Here is a 17,563-nt window from a genome sequence, read left to right on the forward strand (position 1 = left end):
TAAGGAGGTGCTATCTACTCTGGATGATTGTGACAACCTGGTCATTCCAGAAAAATTGTGCAAGATGGACAAGTTCCTAGAGGTTCCGGTGCACCCCGACGCTTTTCCTATACCCAAGCGGGTGGCGGACATAGTGAATAAGGAGTGGGAGAAGCCCGGCATACCTTTTGTCCCCCCTCCTATATTTAAGAAATTATTTCCTATGGTCGACCCCAGAAAGGACTTATGGCAGACAGTCCCTAAGGTCGAGGGGGCAGTTTCTACACTAGCCAAGCGCACTACTATTCCTATCGAGGATAATTGTGCTTTTAAAGATCCTATGGATAAAAAATTGGAGGGTTTGCTTAAAAAGATTTTTGTACAGCAAGGTTACCTCCTGCAACCTATTTCATGCATTATTCCTGTCACTACAGCAGCGTGGTTCTGGTTCGAGGAACTAGAAAAGTCGCTCAGTAGAGAGACTCCGTATGAGGAGGTTATGGACAGAATTCACGCACTTAAGTTAGCTAATTCCTTTATTTTAGATGCCGCTTTGCAGTTAGCTAGATTAGCGGCGAAAAATTCAGGGTTTGCAATTGTGTCGTGCAGAGCGCTCTGGCTAAAGTCTTAGTCAACGGATGTATCTTCCAAGACAAAATTGCTTAATATCCCTTTCAAGGGTAAAACCCTTTTTGGGCCAGAATTGAAAGAGATTATCTCAGACATCACTGGGGGTAAGGGCCATGCCCTCCCACAAGATAGGCCTTTCAAGGCCAAGAATAAGTCTAATTTTCGTTCCTTTCGCAATTTCAGGAACGGACCGGCCTCCAACTCTGCAGCCTCTAGACAAGAGGGTAATGCTTCGCAAACCAAACCAGCTTGGAAACCGATGCAAGGCTGGAACAAGGGTAAGCAGGCCAAGAAGCCTGCTGCTGCTACCAAAACAGCATGAAGGAGTAGCCCCCGATCCGGGACCGGATCTAGTAGGGGGCAGACTCTCTCTCTTCGCTCAGGCTTGGGCAAGAGATGTTCAGGATCCCTGGGCACTAGAAATAGTTTCTCAGGGTTATCTTCTAGAATTCAAGGAACTACCCCCAAGGGGAAGGTTCCACATGTCTCACTTATCTTCAAACCAAATAAAGAGACAGGCATTCTTACATTGTGTAGAAGACCTGTTAAAAATGGGAGTGATACACCCAGTTCCAACCGTGGAACAAGGAATGGGATTTTACTCAAATCTGTTTGTAGTTCCCAAAAAAGAGGGAACTTTCAGACCAATTCTGGATTTAAAGATCCTAAACAAATTTCTCAGAGTGCCATCGTTCAAAATGGAAACTATTCGAACGATTTTACCTACAATCCAGGAGGGTCAATTTATGACTACCGTGGATCTAAAGGATGCGTATCTACATATTCCTATCCACAAAGATCATCATCAGTTCCTAAGGTTCGCCTTTCTGGACAAACATTACCAGTTTGTGGCTCTCCCATTCGGGCTAGCCACTGCTCCAAGGATTTTCACAAAGGTACTCGGGTCCCTTCTAGCGGTTCTAAGACCAAGGGGCATTGCAGTGGCACCTTACTTGGACGACATTCTGATACAAGCGTCGTCTCTTTCAAAGGCAAAGGCTCACACAGACATCGTTCTGGCCTTTCTCAGATCTCACGGATGGAAAGTGAACATAGAAAAAAGTTCCCTGTCTCCGTCGACAAGAGTTCCTTTCTTGGGGACAATAATAGATTCTTTAGAAATGAAGATTTTCCTGACAGATGTCAGAAAGTCAAAACTTCTAAACGCTTGTCAAGTTCTTCACTCTGTTCCACGACCTTCCATAGCTCAGTGCATGGAAGTAGTAGGGTTGATGGTTGCAGCAATGGACATAGTTCCTTTTGCGCGAATTCATCTAAGACCATTACAACTGTGCATGCTGAAACAGTGGAATGGGGACTATACAGACTTGTCTCCAGTGATTCAATTAGATCAGAAGACCAGAGACTCACTCAGTTGGTGGCTAACCCAGGACCACCTGTCCCAGGGAATGAGCTTCCGCAGACCAGAGTGGGTCATCGTCACGACCGACACCAGTCTAGTGGGCTGGGGCGCAGTCTGGAACTCCCTGAAAGCTCAGGGGCTATGGTCTCTGGAAGAGTCTCTTCTCCCGATAAACATTCTGGAACTGAGAGCGATATTCAATACTCTCAGGGCTTGGCCTCAACTAGCAAAGGCCAGATTCATAAGATTCCAATCAGACAACATGACGACTGTTGCTTACATCAACCATCAGGGGGAACAAGGAGTTCCCTGGCGATGAGAGAAGTGACCAAAATCATAAAATGGGCGGAGGATCACTCCTGCCACCTATCTGCGATCCACATCCCAGGAGTGGAAAACTGGGAGGCGGATTATCTGAGTCGTCAGACATTCCATCCGGGGGAGTGGGAACTCCACCCGGAGATATTTGCCCAGTTGACTCAATTATGGGGCATTCCAGACATGGATCTGATGGCGTCTCGTCAGAACTTCAAGGTTCCTTGCTACGGGTCCAGATCCAGGGATCCCAAGGCGACTCTAGTGGATGCATTAGTAGCGCCTTGGACCTTCAACCTAGCTTATGTGTTTCCACCGTTTCCTCTCATTCCCAGGCTGGTAGCCAGGATCAAGCAGGAGAGGGCCTCGGTGATCTTGATAGCTCCTGCGTGGCCACGCAGGACTTGGTATGCAGACCTGGTGAATATGTCATCGGCTCCACCATGGAAGCTACCTTTGAGACAGGATCTTCTAGTACAAGGTCCATTCGAACATCCAAATCTAGTTTCCCTCCAGCTAACGGCTTGGAAATTGAACGCTTGATTTTATCTAAGCGTGGGTTTTCGGATTCTGTAATAGATACTCTGGTACAAGCCAGAAAACCTGTAACTAGAAAAATTTACCATAAAATATGGAAAAGATATATCTGTTGGTGTGAATCCAAGGGATTCTCATGGAGTAAGATCAAAATTCCTAGGATCCTTTCCTTTCTCCAAGAAGGTTTGGATAAGGGATTATCAGCGAGTTCTCTAAAGGGACAGATTTCTGCTTTATCTGTCTTGTTACACAAACGACTGGCAGCTGTGCCTGATGTTCAAGCTTTTGTTCAGGCTTTGGTCAGGATCAAGCCTGTTTACAGACCTTTGACTCCTCCCTGGAGTCTGAATTTAGTTCTTTCAGTTCTTCAAGGGGTTCCGTTTGAACCTCTACATTCCATAGATATCAAGATGTTATCTTGGAAAGTTCTGTTTTTGGTTGCTATTTCTTCTGCTAGAAGAGTTTCTGAGTTATCTGCTTTGCAGTGTAATCCGCCCTATCTGGTGTTCCATTCAGATAAGGTTGTTTTGCGTACTAAACCTGGTTTCCTTCCAAAGGTTGTTTCCAACAAGAATATTAACCAGGAAATAGTTGTGCCTTCTTTGTGTCCGAATCCAGTTTCAAAGAAGGAACGTTTCTTACACAATTTAGATGTAGTTCGTGCTTTAAAGTTCTATTTAGAAGCAACAAAGGATTTTAGACAAACGTCTTCTCTGTTTGTCGTTTATTCTGGCAAGAGGAGAGGTCAAAAAGCTACTTCTACCTCTCTTTCCTTTTGGCTGAAAAGCATCATCCGATTGGCTTACGAGACTGCCGGACGGCAGCCTCCTGAACGCATCACAGCTCACTCTACAAGGGCTGTGGCTTCCTCATGGGCCTTCAAGAACGAGACTTCTGTTGATCAGATATGTAAGGCAGCGACTTGGTCTTCCCTGCACACTTTTGCCAAATTCTACAAATTTGATACTTTTGCTTCTTCGGAGGCTATTTTTGGGAGAAAGGTTTTGCAAGCCGTGGTGCCTTCTGTTTAGGTAACCTGATTGGCTCCCTCCCTTCATCCGTGTCCTAAAGCTTTGGTATTGGTTCCCACAAGTTATGGATGACGCCGTGGACCGGACACACCAATGTTGGAGAAAACAGAATTTATGCTTACCTGATAAATTACTTTCTCCAATGGTGTGTCCGGCCCACGGCCCGCCCTGGTTTTTTAATCAGGTTGATGAATTTCTTTCTTTAACTACAGTCACCACGGCACCATATGGTTTCTCCTGTTTTTTCTCCTGTCTGTCGGTCAAATGACTGGGGTGGGCGGAGCCTAGGAGGGACTATATGGACAGCTTTTGCTGTGCTCTTTGCCATTTCCTGTTGGGGAAGAGAATATTCCCACAAGTTATGGATGACGCCGTGGACCGGACACACCGTTGGAGAAAGTAATTTATCAGGTAAGCATAAATTCTGTTTTTACACATACCCAGTGTTCCTTTTTTCTTTGTTTATGTTACATAGTGGGTTTCAAGTCGTATGTTCTTTTACCAGGGTCTTAGTGTTAGCAACTGCCACTTTATGTTGTACTTTTGTTTAGTTCCAGCACTGGAACATCAGTGTATTATGATGTGATTGTGCTCTGATGTTTTGTTAGCAGCTGTCGTATAGTCATCAGTTGTTTATCTTACTGTTACGGGATTACATTTTGTTTAGAAAAGCAGGTTGTTTATGCATTATATGTTTATTTGTTTTCTCAATAGGCATAGTCCTATACCTTTTATGGCTGTATTTTCTGTTATTGCTTGCATATTTTTGTTACATACGGGTTGTGCTACGTAGGTGATGTGTATCGATTGCTCACATAGACAGAATGCCAGCGAGGCTCGCAGTAAGACTGCTGCTAGTATTGACTATGATTGGCGGTTTTTATTCTTATAAGTTTCTCAGCCCTTGGCAGGTATGAGCATAGTCTTTAATTTCCTACCACAGATTTATATTGAGTCTTGTATAAATAGAACAAGGATTCTCCCATTGGTAAAGGTCTGCTCTTTCTGTATTGTTGACTTAGATTGTTTTGGATGACGGTCTTTCTTAAATGTTTTTATTTGCGGGTATCGAGACATGAGTAATTGTGTTTTATCTCTGAATGGTTCTGTTTCATCTTATGCATTAGCTAAGTGTTCAGAGGATATCTAGCACTAGTGAATTTAGGCATGCATAGCCATTGTTATGCGGTACGTGACTTGCTACCAGACAATATTTTATTGTGTTAATTTGTTTGGGAGTTTCCATGTTTGGTCAGTCCGGACATAGCTAGCTATACAGTATGCAGGATTCACCACTGAGTATGGAAGGTGTATTAAAGTTTAAAAAACGAATAATAGGGAGGGCGCCTGTGAGCCAAAGATATCACCACTAGGAGTATATATCAAATATTTATTAAAAAAATGTATATAACAATGGTTAAAATAAAAAATATATTATTATATATATTTATATAAAGGGACGTCTCCCAGTAACATATGTATTACTCTGGTTAACCTCCTCAGTAATTTGTAAACCTAGTCTCTGTATAATTGCAAGTTTGTTGGATAAGTTTAACGGGATAGGCTGAAATTTGCCTTCTGCGTGGCTGGTACATCATGGCAGAGAGCTGTTTGAAACTTGAGTTCTGGTGATTTTACAACATTGACTGGCTGAGTGTGCTTGGCTTCTCGGTCAGACAGAGTTACAGTTTATCCAGTAGTGATTTTAAATTAAATTGTATCTAGTGTAGTCATGGTGTTGGGTGTTTTTTGTCTTGAAGAAGGCTCATATAGGAGCCAAAACGTCGACAAATGATCTTCTGCAAATGAGATTCTGATATTGTCAGAATAAATATATACATAGTCTAAATAAAAATCCTGAGAGTGCCCTTCTTTATATATACACATTTATATAAGTTTCTTTGAGGATTGCACCCAGGTCGGCAAAACACACCACCAAGGTTGGAGTGCTGGGCCACCGGCTAATTAACTATATATATATATATATATATATTTATATATATATATATATATATATATATATATATATATATATATATATATTTATAGTGAAGATTGGAGTAGCCGTGTTAGTCCAGTAGATTGATGCTCAAAAAACAAAGTATTGCAGTATGCAGTGATACCTTTTTTATTGGACTAACATAATATTTAAAAGACAAGCTTTCGAGAGTTTTCCTCTCTTCCTCAGGTCTAAAGCAATACTGATTATTCTGATATAGATACACATCACATACAACAAATGGAAGGGAGGGGGGTGAGAGGGGGGTCATAAAAGCAGAGAATGTGTCTGAAGGAGAAAATAGCTGAGAATAGCCAGAAAGAATAAATAAACAGAGGAGAGTAAATAGGCCAGATGAGAGGAAAAACAAAAGGAAAAAGAAACCAATATAGGACAATAAGATGAGAGATTATAGAAAGTTATGGTAGTGTGTGAGAAAGCCAGAGTCTACATTAAGTCCTTCATTTCTGGTATTGAAATGTGTGATCATTTTCATCTCAAATGTCTTTCGTTCATGAGAGTCTTTGAAATTCCCTTTAAGAATTTTAATCCTGAGGTTAAGGATGGAGTGACCAGTCTGGGTGAAGTGATGACCAACAGGGGTACAATATTCATTTTCCTTGTGTTTTTTGATCGAGTGTCTGTGTAGATTCATTCTGAGATGCAGCTTTAGGCCAGTTTCTCCAATGTAGCAACTTCTGTCACACGCTGTACACTGTATCATGTACACCACATTAGCAGATGAGCACAAATAGGATCCTTTAATATTGTATGACACGTTGTTGTGTCTGGCTGTGTTGTTGTCACATATATGATGAGAGATACAACCACTAATTTCAGAGGACCCCACACTCAAAAAAATATTTCCTGAACCCCCCCATACTAGCATTCAAACAACCGCCTAACCTGAGACAGAGATTGGTCCGCAGCAAATTAACCACAGAACAGAAGCTTACACAGAATGGCACTGCACGATGCAACAAATCACTCTGCAAACTGTGTCAACATATATGTTGTATGTTTGAACAATTTCTACGTGCCCTGATATATTGGCCTTTAGGGATGCCTCTGATGGTATGCCTAGTGTGGCATGAGTCAGCTCTTAATATAGTATTGCGAGCTAGAGTCTTCCTGTAGATCGTGGACATGATGTTAAGATTATCATCTATTTGGATATGTAAGTCCAGATAGGCAATGGAATGTGATGATACAGTGTGTAAAATTTAGATTGAAAGAATTGTCATTGAGGAGGTCTACCAAGGAGTGAGCTTCTCTGTGATTGCCAGAATTCCAGATCACTATAAGATCGTCTATATAGCGACCATACACAACTATGTTGTCTCTGAGGGGGAAGTCATCAGCATAGATGCTGTTGAGTTCCAGCCAGCCCATGTACAAATTGGCATATGCCGGGGGAAATTTTGCCCCCATGGCTGTACCGCAATTCTTCAGGTAGAATTCCCCCCCAGAGACAAAATAGTTGTGTGTAAGTAAGAATTTTGCGGTGGAAACCACAAATTCTATGTAATCATCAGAGAACTATGTATATCTCCTAATCATGTGTCCTAAGGCCTCTAGTCCTTTTAGATGGGGTATGCTAGAGTAAAGGGCAGTTACATCTATAGTAAGCCACTCAAAGTTAGTTGCCACTTAATATCTTCCAGCTTGTAGAGAAGATGGGCACTGTCTCTAATGTAGCCAGGCAAGGTTACCACTATGGGTTGTAATACTGAATCCAACCAGGCACCCAATCTCTCACAGAGCGACCCCATGCTGGCCACGATGGGTCTCCCAGGGGGTTTGGTAAGGGTTTTATGTATCTTGGGCACGACCCTGAAGGTAGGAGTAAGGGGATCATCAATGAGTAAATACTCCATAGTGTCCTTAGTGATAAAACCACACTCCAGGGCCGTGTCCAGGAATGAGAACAGTTCCTGGCTGAACCTGTGTGTAGGGTCATATCCCAGGCGTGTGTAGGTGGTGGTGTTGCTAAGATGCACATTGACTTCATCCATGTAATCTATGATGTTTAAGATAACCACCGCCCCACCCTTGTCAGCCTGGGTTATTACAATATCAGGGTTATTTTCTAGTTCTGTACATATATATATATATACATACACACAGTATACAGTGGAGCAAAAAAGTATTTAGTCAGCCACCAATTGTGCAAGTTCTCCCACTTAAGAAGATGAGAGAGGCCTGTAATTTTCATCATAGGTATACCTCAACTATGAGAGACAAAATGTGGAAACAAATCCAGACAATCACATTGTCTGATTTGGAAAGAATTTATTTGCAAATTATGGAGGAAAATAAGTATTTGGTCAATATCAAAACTTCATCTCAATACTTTGTTATATATCCTTTGTTGGCAATGACAGAGGTCAAACGTTTTCTGTAAGTCTTCACAAGGTTGTCACACACTGTTGCTGGTATGTTGGCCCATTACTGCATGCAGATCACCTCTAGAGCAGTGATGTTTTGGGGCTGTCGCTGGGCAACACGGACTTTCTACTCCCTCCAAAGGTTTTCTATGGGGTTGAGATCTGGAGACTGGCTAGGCCACTCCAGGACCTTGAAATGCTTCTTACGAAGCCACTCCTTCATTGCCCGGGCGGTGTGTTTGGGATCATTGTCATCTTCAATGCCCTTGCTGATGGAAGGAGGTTTGCACTCAAAATCTCACAATATATGGCTCCATTCATTCTTTCATGTACACGGATCAGTCGTCCTGTTCCCTTTGCAGAGAAACAGCCCCAAAGCATGATGTTGCCACCCCCATGCTTCACAGTAGGTATGGTGTTCTTTGGTTGCAACTCAGCATTCTCTCTCCTCCAAACACGACGAGTTGTGTTTCTACCAAACAGTTCTACTTTGGTTTCATCTGACCATATGACATTCTCCCAATCCACTTCTGTTTCATCCAAATGCTCTCTAGTATACTACAGACGGGCCCGGACATGTACTGGCTTAAGCAGGGGGACACGTCTGGCACTGCAGGATCCGAGTCCCTGGCGGCGTAGTGTGTTACTGATGGTAGCCTTTGTTACGTTGGTCCCAGCTCTCTGCAGGTCATTCACTAGGTGCCCCTGTGTGGTTCTGGGATGTTTGCTCACCGTTCTTGTGATCATTTTGACCCCATGGGGTGAGATCTTGCGTGGAGCCCCAGATCGAGGGAGATTATCTGTGGTCTTGTATGTCTTCCATTTTCTAATTATTGCTCCCACAGTTGATTTCTTCACACCAAGCTGCTTGCCTATTACAGATTCGGTTTTCCCAGCCTGGTGCAGGTCTACAATTTTGTTTCTGGTGTCCTTCGACAGCTCTTTGGTCTTCACCATAGTGGAGTTTGGAGTGTGACTGTTTGAGGTTGTGGACAGGTGTCTTTTATACTGATAACAAGTTCAAACAGGTGCCATTAATTCAGGTAATGAGTGGAGGACAGAGGAGCCTCTTAAAGAAGAAGATACAGGTCTGTGAGAGCCAGAAATCTTGCTTGTTTGTAGGTGACCAAATACTTATTTTCCACCATAATATGCAAATAAATTCTTTCCAAATCAGACAATGTGATTGTCTGGATTTGTTTCCACATTTTGTCTCTCATAGTTGAGGTATACCTATGATGAAAATTACAGGCCTCTCTCATCTTCTTAAGTGGAAGAACTTGCACAATTGGTGGCAGACTAAATATTTTTTTGCCCCACTGTATATATATATTGTTTTAGCAGTAAATCCATTTTGCTGAAGATGGTTACGGTTTTAAAAAACAAACAAAAAAACAGGCAATTTTGTGAAGATATGATGTGCTGTTTTGATTTGTGCTCATTAGTTCCAGATTCGCTAGTCAGACCTCTTCGTAGTTCCTGACTGGCTTCTATACCTTTCAGCAAGAATTAGAATTGTATTATGTGATCGTTCACAGAATGACACATTTTGATCAGAGTTTGGCTAATATTACACAGACAGAATTCACATGTTGTGAACCTGTCCACATTCCATCACAGATTGTGGGGTGCATAGGATCCCCGTATTTATCATTGTTCATGCAATCCCGACACCCCTACCATTGTGCAACTGATTGCATAACAGTGGGGCTTTGTCAATCACACTGGTCAAATTAATTTGGGGTAATTTTTATCTGTCAAATCCAAGTTGGTGAAAGGGTTTAGGAAGCAGCAGTTTAAACAGCTGTTTCAGTATCAGAGGCTCAAATAAACAAGCCTGCAACCAATCTAGGCATTCACCTCATGATAAATCTTGCCCTATATATAACCTAGAATCCTAGATGGATCATTTCGGTGCTGCTGTAACTCAAAGGTATTTTCTATATGCCCAGTGTGTTAGAATAGTGCTGAAACTTGCCTTCTTGGTGACTTCACTGATCCTATTTTATTCTGACCAATGTCAATCTAAGTGTTTAAACACAAAATGCTGAACTGGTTCTAAAAAAGTGTGTTTGGCTCCTGAACAGCTCCTAAGTTTTCATATAATTGTATCATCCCATGAAAACCAAAAGTATCTACATCTGAGCATAGGTATTTGTTATATTCCAGCACAACAGGATAATGCAAACTTGTGTTTCAAACATGCTTTTATTAAAAGTTATATCTGTTATATAAGTCACCATTTAGAGCAGGTGCATGTTCCAAACTAACCAAATTCCAGTCTTTTAGAGCTTGCAGAGCAAATCTTCAATCTAATTTATTTGCTTTCCTGAGTTACGTGTGAGATATTTCTGGAACAGCTGAATTTTCTACACTCAGATCATAGGCTTTTTTGGTGGACCAAAAAAAAATGTTTTTTTTCAAGAGGTATTAGGCCTCTAATCAGATATTTTTTAATAAAATGAGGAATGATGGTTTGAAATAAGGAGTTTCAAAGCAAAGTATTGGATGAGTGTAGTGCAAAGTAGTTTGTAAACCCACTAAAATGTACAGTATTTCGTCATGGATTAGAATAGATTTGAATTTGAAAACCACTTAATTAGAAAATGTATTTTTTTTTTATTATATCCTCTGGAACTCCATGCAAGGGGATTAAACACAGCATAGAAGATCTGGTCCCAAGCATGAAGCAGGTTCAACAAAGTTCCAGTGTAGTAGTTGCTTGCACAAATATGCCCTCTTGTGGAATCTGCTGAAAATGCACTGCTTAGTTAGAATAGCACTGCATTTAGTTTTTTTAAATCAACTTATTTCTTTCCCTTTTTAAAGTTGTCTAATTTCAAAAAGAAAAGTAATTGAAAAAGTTTGACTTAATATCAACTTTGCAAACTATACACATGAATCAATGACATGCTGAAATTTATTATAAAGTACAATCAGAGCCATCTTAAAGGGACATTATACACTCATTTGTTCTTTGCATAAATGTTTTGTAGATGATCTATTTATATAGCCCATAAAGGTTTTTTTTTTTAAATAAATGTATAGTTTTGCTTATTTTTAAATAACATTGCTCTGATTTTCAGACTCCTAACCAAGCCCTAAAGTTTTATGTGAATACCGTCAGCTACCTTCTCCAGCTTGCTCCTGTTTGTGTAAAGGGTCTTTTCATATGCAAAAGAAGGGGGGAGTGTCTTATTTGCCACTTGCAGTGGGCTTTTCAGCTACCTTTTCAACAGAGCCAAACTGACAGCTTCTAAGTAAGTTTTTAAACAGTTTTATACTGGATTTTTTTATCAGTATCTGTGCATCTTATTCTTTATAGTAGTGTCTATTGCATGCAGTTATATGAAAATGAGTGTATACTGTCCCTTTAATTTACTGTAGAAGATCCACTGCAGGGAAGGTGAATTTACTTTTCACATGATGAGAGGATGGAGTGCATATATAAATAAATATCAGAATAAAAGTTTGATGTAATACTTTTAATGGCTTATTGAAAGAAAAATGTAATCTTCCGTAACACGGTGGTCCTTTGTTTAAGGAAACATTTCACAAAAGCTAAGTAATTTATACAGCATCTTGTAATGAAAACTCAAGGGGAGGTGATTTCATAAAACAAACAGGAACAGTTTACCTACTTAGTAGAGAACACAGCCCTTGATGTTTACTAAGTTTCATACTCAGGTGTTATGCCTTAGATTAATCCTTTGATGACCGGGTTAATTTGTCTACATCGGAACAACGATGCAGACAGGGAGGGAGGCGTCCCTGTGACGCTAGGGCACGCCCTCCAGACCGCAATCACATCATGGAAGCGCAGTTGGCTTTAGGACAGCCAACGGTTATGACGTTCTATTCCGTCAGAACGGCATAACTGCGTTAAAAGGTTAATAAAACCTATATTACTGCAAACTACAGACACTCAAACTAGAAAAAGACAGATGACTATACCAACTCTAATTTGAAATGCGTTGTAGTGACTCTTGCAGAGCATGTGCCAGAGAGCTATGTGCATGATCATATGAGTAAGTATTGAATACACATGAACATGTGCACTGTTTGAGTCATTAAAGGGATACTAAACCCAATTTTTTTTCTTTCATGATTCAGCTAGAGCATGTAATTTTGGGCAACTTTCTAATTTACTCCTATTATCAATTTTTCCCCCCATTCTCCTGCAGTCCTATCTTTATTTGAAAAAGCAGCAATCTAAGCTAAGGAGCTGGCCCATTTTTGGTTCAGAAACTGGGTTGCACTTGCTGATTGGTGGTTAAATGTATCCACCAATCAGCATGCGCTATCCAAGGTTCAGAACCAAAAATGGGCCGGCTCCTTAGCTTTCTGCTTTTTCAAATAAAGATAGCAAGGGAACAAAGAAAATTTGATAATAGAAGTAAATTAGAAAGTTGATTAAAATAGCATACTCTATCTGAATCATGAAAGAAAAAATTTGGGTTTAGTATCCCTTTAAAGAGCACTATGTAGTAGGCATGAAGTGGTCCCAGCGATTGGACTCCTAGTTATTTCATATTTGATGTTTGTGGGGATAAGCGTGAGATAATAAAGGGGTCCCATATACCAGCATGAGAAGATATCACAGGACCACTGCTTGACTTTAATTATTACAGTTAATCAGTACCAATATGAGAAATTAGAAGCCCATGGATCTATGAGATGCTCCGTGCTATATTTTAATTCTAAAAGCTTTGTTTCTCATTGATAAATCCTGCTTTTAATGTGATTATTATTTTTTTTTTACAATTAAATGGTTTAAATAATACAAAACTGTGTTTGTCAGAATTGCCATATTTGTGCGCCTTTAGCTTTGTCCACAAAGTATTCAGGTTAAAGAAACATATATTATGAAATATCTTGGACATCAATTACCCTTTAATTGTATTTATATGATATAAAATACTTTCTGAATTGCACAACACAATATTTCATGCAGGAGAAAAAAAATAATCTTGCCAGCAAAATAAATCATTCATAAACATATTTTTCAAAATAAAATATAAAAAATATTTTGACAAAAGGGTTAATTAAAAATAAAACTTACTTTTGATTTTGGGACTCCAGGCAGTAGATGACCTCTATCGTTGGTTATGAACTGTGTGTGACCATCATGGGTAGAGGGACGCTATAAATAAATAAATCCTTCATTAAAATAAAAAAGTATCAACACTGGTTTGGGTTTGATGTCAAATTAACATGGTTGCAAAAGGGAAAAAAAATCTTATTTTGCTTGCCTCCATCATACTATACTTACATCCGTACCTCCATCATACTTACTTATATACTTACATCAGTGCCTCCATCGTACTTATTCATATACTTACATCAGTGCCTCCATCATACTTATTTATATAGTTACATCCTTGCCTCTATCATTCTTACTTATATACTTACATCCGTGCCTCCATCATACTTACTTATATACTTACATCCGTGCCTCCATCATACTTACTTATATACTTACATCAGTGCCTCCATCGTACTTATTCATATACTTACATCAGTGCCTCCATCGTACTTATTCATATACTTACATCAGTGCCTCCATCGTACTTATTTATATACTTACATCCGTGCCTCCATCGTACTTATTTATATACTTACATCCTTGCCTCTATCATACTTTCTTATATACTTACATCCGTGCCTCCATCAAACTTATTTATATACTTACATCCGTGCATCCATCATACTTATATCTGTGCCTCCATTATACTTATATACTAACATCCGTGCCTCCATTATACTTACATCCGTGCCTCCATTATACTTACTTATGGTGAAATGTGTCTGATCCTACAATATTCTTAACAGTGATAGCTAAGATCAGAACCCAATCACATTAAATATGTCTCTTTATTATTTGGAATAAAGGAGACCAGGAAATTTGCAAAACTGCTAACAAAATTACTCCTAAATGCTTATATACTGAGAAACAAAAATTGAAATCAGAGGTTTCCTATGGAATTGAAGGAATAACCTGAGGAGTGCTAATCTTCATTTGAACTCACACAAAAAACCTGCTACATGTGCTGTCATGAAATATAATTAGAATTTCTTAACTCAAGTTACTGAATCGGTTAGATCTTTTAATATATGTTAAAGAGACAGTAAGCCTACAAAATAATGTTATATAATTCTGCACTTAATGCAGAATTATATAACATTAGCTTAGCGGCAACTTTATAAATCAAAAGCTTTCATTAATCCAAAATTGAATTTACCTAAACTCAGCTCCAGGCTCTACTGAGCAGGTCTTGTTTTTCAAAAACGATTCCCGAGCGCGCTGTCTAGTCACAGCATGCCCGATTGCGCCATTAAACTGAATATTGCTCACGCCCGCTACCAGACCAGAGCGGGAGCGAGCTACATTAAGTTTAATGGCGTGATCGGACACGCTGTGACTAGACAGCGCACTCGTGAAGAGCTTTTGAAAAACATGACCTGCTCAGTAGAGCCTGGAGTGGAGTTTAAGTAAATTCAATTTTGGATTAAAAAACCTCTGAAAGCTTTTGATTTATAAGATTGCCGCTTAGCTAATGTTATATAATTCTGCACTATCTGCAGAACTATATAACATTATTTTGTAGGTTTACTGTCCCTTAGTTTATAAGGTTTATAAGCCACTACATATAGCCTATTATAACATGCTTGTTTATTTGCTTTTCACAACAGGGAGCTGCTAATTCATGTGGGCCATATAGATAACATTGTGCTCACTCCTGTCCTCCATTAAATCAGCAGAGCACAGCACTAACTGGCTAAAATGCAATATTCTGAGATTTTAGTTTTGCTTTTGAAACACCTGAGTCTTTCCTTATGATTCTTCTCACAGCCAACCTCATTCTACGAACAACAGGAATGCGTGAGCACATGAAGACAAAACCCTTGCTATCCTACTGAGGCAATGTGCCCATTGTCTTTGGGTATTCTTATAACGATAACAGAGAATAATGACATACGTGAATATAATTTAAAATGTATTTGTTTAGAATGTTTGTCATATACAAACTGACATCATATGTTCCATATAAAACATATTTTAGACACTATATATTAAATAAAAAAAAACGGTGGAAACACCAACATGCTATGCCATACTGAGAAGAATGAATATGAAATTTTTTTTATCTAAAAATATTGTAGCATTATTATGAATATTACTCACAGTGTGTTTAAAATGTCCCATCTTTATCTATTTCCCAATGTTATCCTTACCTCCTTGTATGCTTTGGGGATACTCCAGTTTTGCAGTTTGTAGGAAGTGAAGGCACTCTGATACTATAAAAGAGAAGCACAGATCACCTTGTGAGTACACTCTGGTGGTATAGCACATTAAATTACTTAGGTGAGAGTCTTGTTAAAAAATGTACATAGAGAGTCAAACTAATATTTTTCAAATATGGGTATTTTCTGTTATAACCTCACCACTATTTATCTGAGGCATTGTTCTTGTTATGGGTCAACACCCAAACCCCTTACACTACAATTCCCTGTTTAACTGAGATATTTTTCATGATAGATTTCAACACTTTAACACCCCCGCCCCCAATCCTAAAATGGTGATGGAGTGTTATACCAGAAAATATTCCATGTATGATAGGATGTCTCATTTGAGATACATACCTCCAAAAACTTGCTGGCTAGTATCCAGGAGTGTGAGGCTGGAATCAGGGAAATTGTGACAAAGCTTGGAGACTGTGCAGCCATTAGGTAGAGTTACAGAGGGCTGCAGCAGATATAGGCTGCGTCGTAGGTAAGGTCAGGTAACATGGCTGGGACATAAACAGGAAAGGGGGAGTTGCAGAAGGGACATCCCTAGAAGCATTCCCAGCACTACTAGCATCCCCAGTCCCACAAGCCCTTCACTGTAAAAAACAAAACAAAAAAAAAACATACCAAGACCCACTAGTCTATCCAAACTCAACTAAGTAACCTCAGTCCACTACATAACCCTCCTAAATGACCTTCTAAGTACAATACCCCTAGACTATATATTCCGTAATAAGACTCTCCCTTAAAGAAGGAAACATTTTTTCATTATCATATTTGTGGGTCCAGGTGGCAGTGTCCCTTCTCTTTTTTTATTTTATTACTTGCTTATTATTTGGTCTCCCCAGTGCCTTTTTAACACCTTTGCTACCGGAAATTTTAGAGAAAAACTTGCCGAAAATACTGTATAATTTTTAGCGTTTTTTTTTTTAATTCAATTTAAACAGAAATAGAGCCTAGTTTTTTTATTTACCTATAAAAAACAATATATATATTTTTTAAATAGCCAACCCAAGGTATTGATCTAGGCCCATTTTGGTATATTTCTTGCCACCATTTCGCCACCAAATGTGATCATATATTAAACATACTGCTTGTGCAGTCATGATACAAATTATACGCAAAAGCTTCTATAGTATCCCCCTTTTTTTTAAAATAGCAGACATGCATTGCTTTGGCATTAGAAGGCCAATGATTGCAGCTGTGCACCACACTTCTGAAATTCCCGGCAGTGAAGGGGTCAATAAGTTAGCTGGTAAGGGAAACAGTATAGTAATGTAGATATGACCCCCTACCTGACACTTCCAACCTCCTTGATCTCTCCCAAACAGCTCTCTTCTCCCCAACTAACACTCATCCGCACCATCTTAGGTCTGCCATATAGTCTTCCAGTATGCAGTTTAGCATTTAAAAAAAATAAAACATAAATATTATTTTTTCTGCAGTGTAGTGAGCCCACCTGAAACCTCGCCCTCCCATTAGTGGCGGCCATCTTTGGTACTTGTAGTTTTTTTTTTCTTTTTTCTGTAGTGTAGTGGTTCTCCCCACAAGCGTTATTTACAAATAAAATAAGCCGGCACCGGAGATTGTTACTGATAGGGACACAGACCGTGTCACTGTCTGTAACAATCTGGCAATCTGCTTTCATATGTTAAAGTGAAGGTAAACTTTAATGAATGAAAGCCCTTTTTTAAAAATACTATTAAAAACAGGGGCTTTTTCATTCATCAAAGTTTACAAAGCAGCCGTTTTGATTAAAAACTTACCTCTCTTCTTTGCACAGCCAGAGCAGCTTCCCCCACCGGGAGATCCTCTCTTCACATGTCATCAATAACTAATCCAGCTTCCTCCAATCACGGCATGGCCTCAGGCAATGACTACCCTGGGGGGAACACGTGATTGGAGGAAGATGGATTAGTCATTGATGACGTGTGAAGAGAGGATCTCTGGGGGGGGGGGGGGCTGGTGCTCTGGCTGTGCAAAGAAGAGAGGTAAGTTTTTAATCAAAAGTGAAGGTAAACTTTAATGAATG

The 17,563-nt window shown here is 39.7% G+C and overlaps 1 protein-coding gene across 1 annotated transcript in view; it reads right to left on the reverse strand.

The window, feature by feature from the left end:
- Positions 1-16,004, reverse strand: part of CFAP126 (cilia and flagella associated protein 126) — a 62,662-nt gene extending 46,658 nt beyond the window's left edge. Inside the window, exons 1-3 of the mRNA XM_053704720.1 lie at positions 15,886-16,004; positions 15,478-15,540; positions 13,304-13,384 (exon numbers count right to left, since the gene is read on the reverse strand). Of these exons, the coding sequence (XP_053560695.1) occupies positions 13,304-13,384; positions 15,478-15,540; positions 15,886-15,969 (228 nt within the window). The 5' untranslated portion in view covers positions 15,970-16,004. The remainder of the gene's footprint in view (positions 1-13,303; positions 13,385-15,477; positions 15,541-15,885) is intronic.
- Between the last annotated feature and the right edge of the window lie 1,559 nt (positions 16,005-17,563).

The sequence above is a fragment of the Bombina bombina genome, chromosome 1 (assembly GCF_027579735.1).
Source record: "Bombina bombina isolate aBomBom1 chromosome 1, aBomBom1.pri, whole genome shotgun sequence".
Lineage (NCBI taxonomy): Eukaryota > Metazoa > Chordata > Amphibia > Anura > Bombinatoridae > Bombina > Bombina bombina.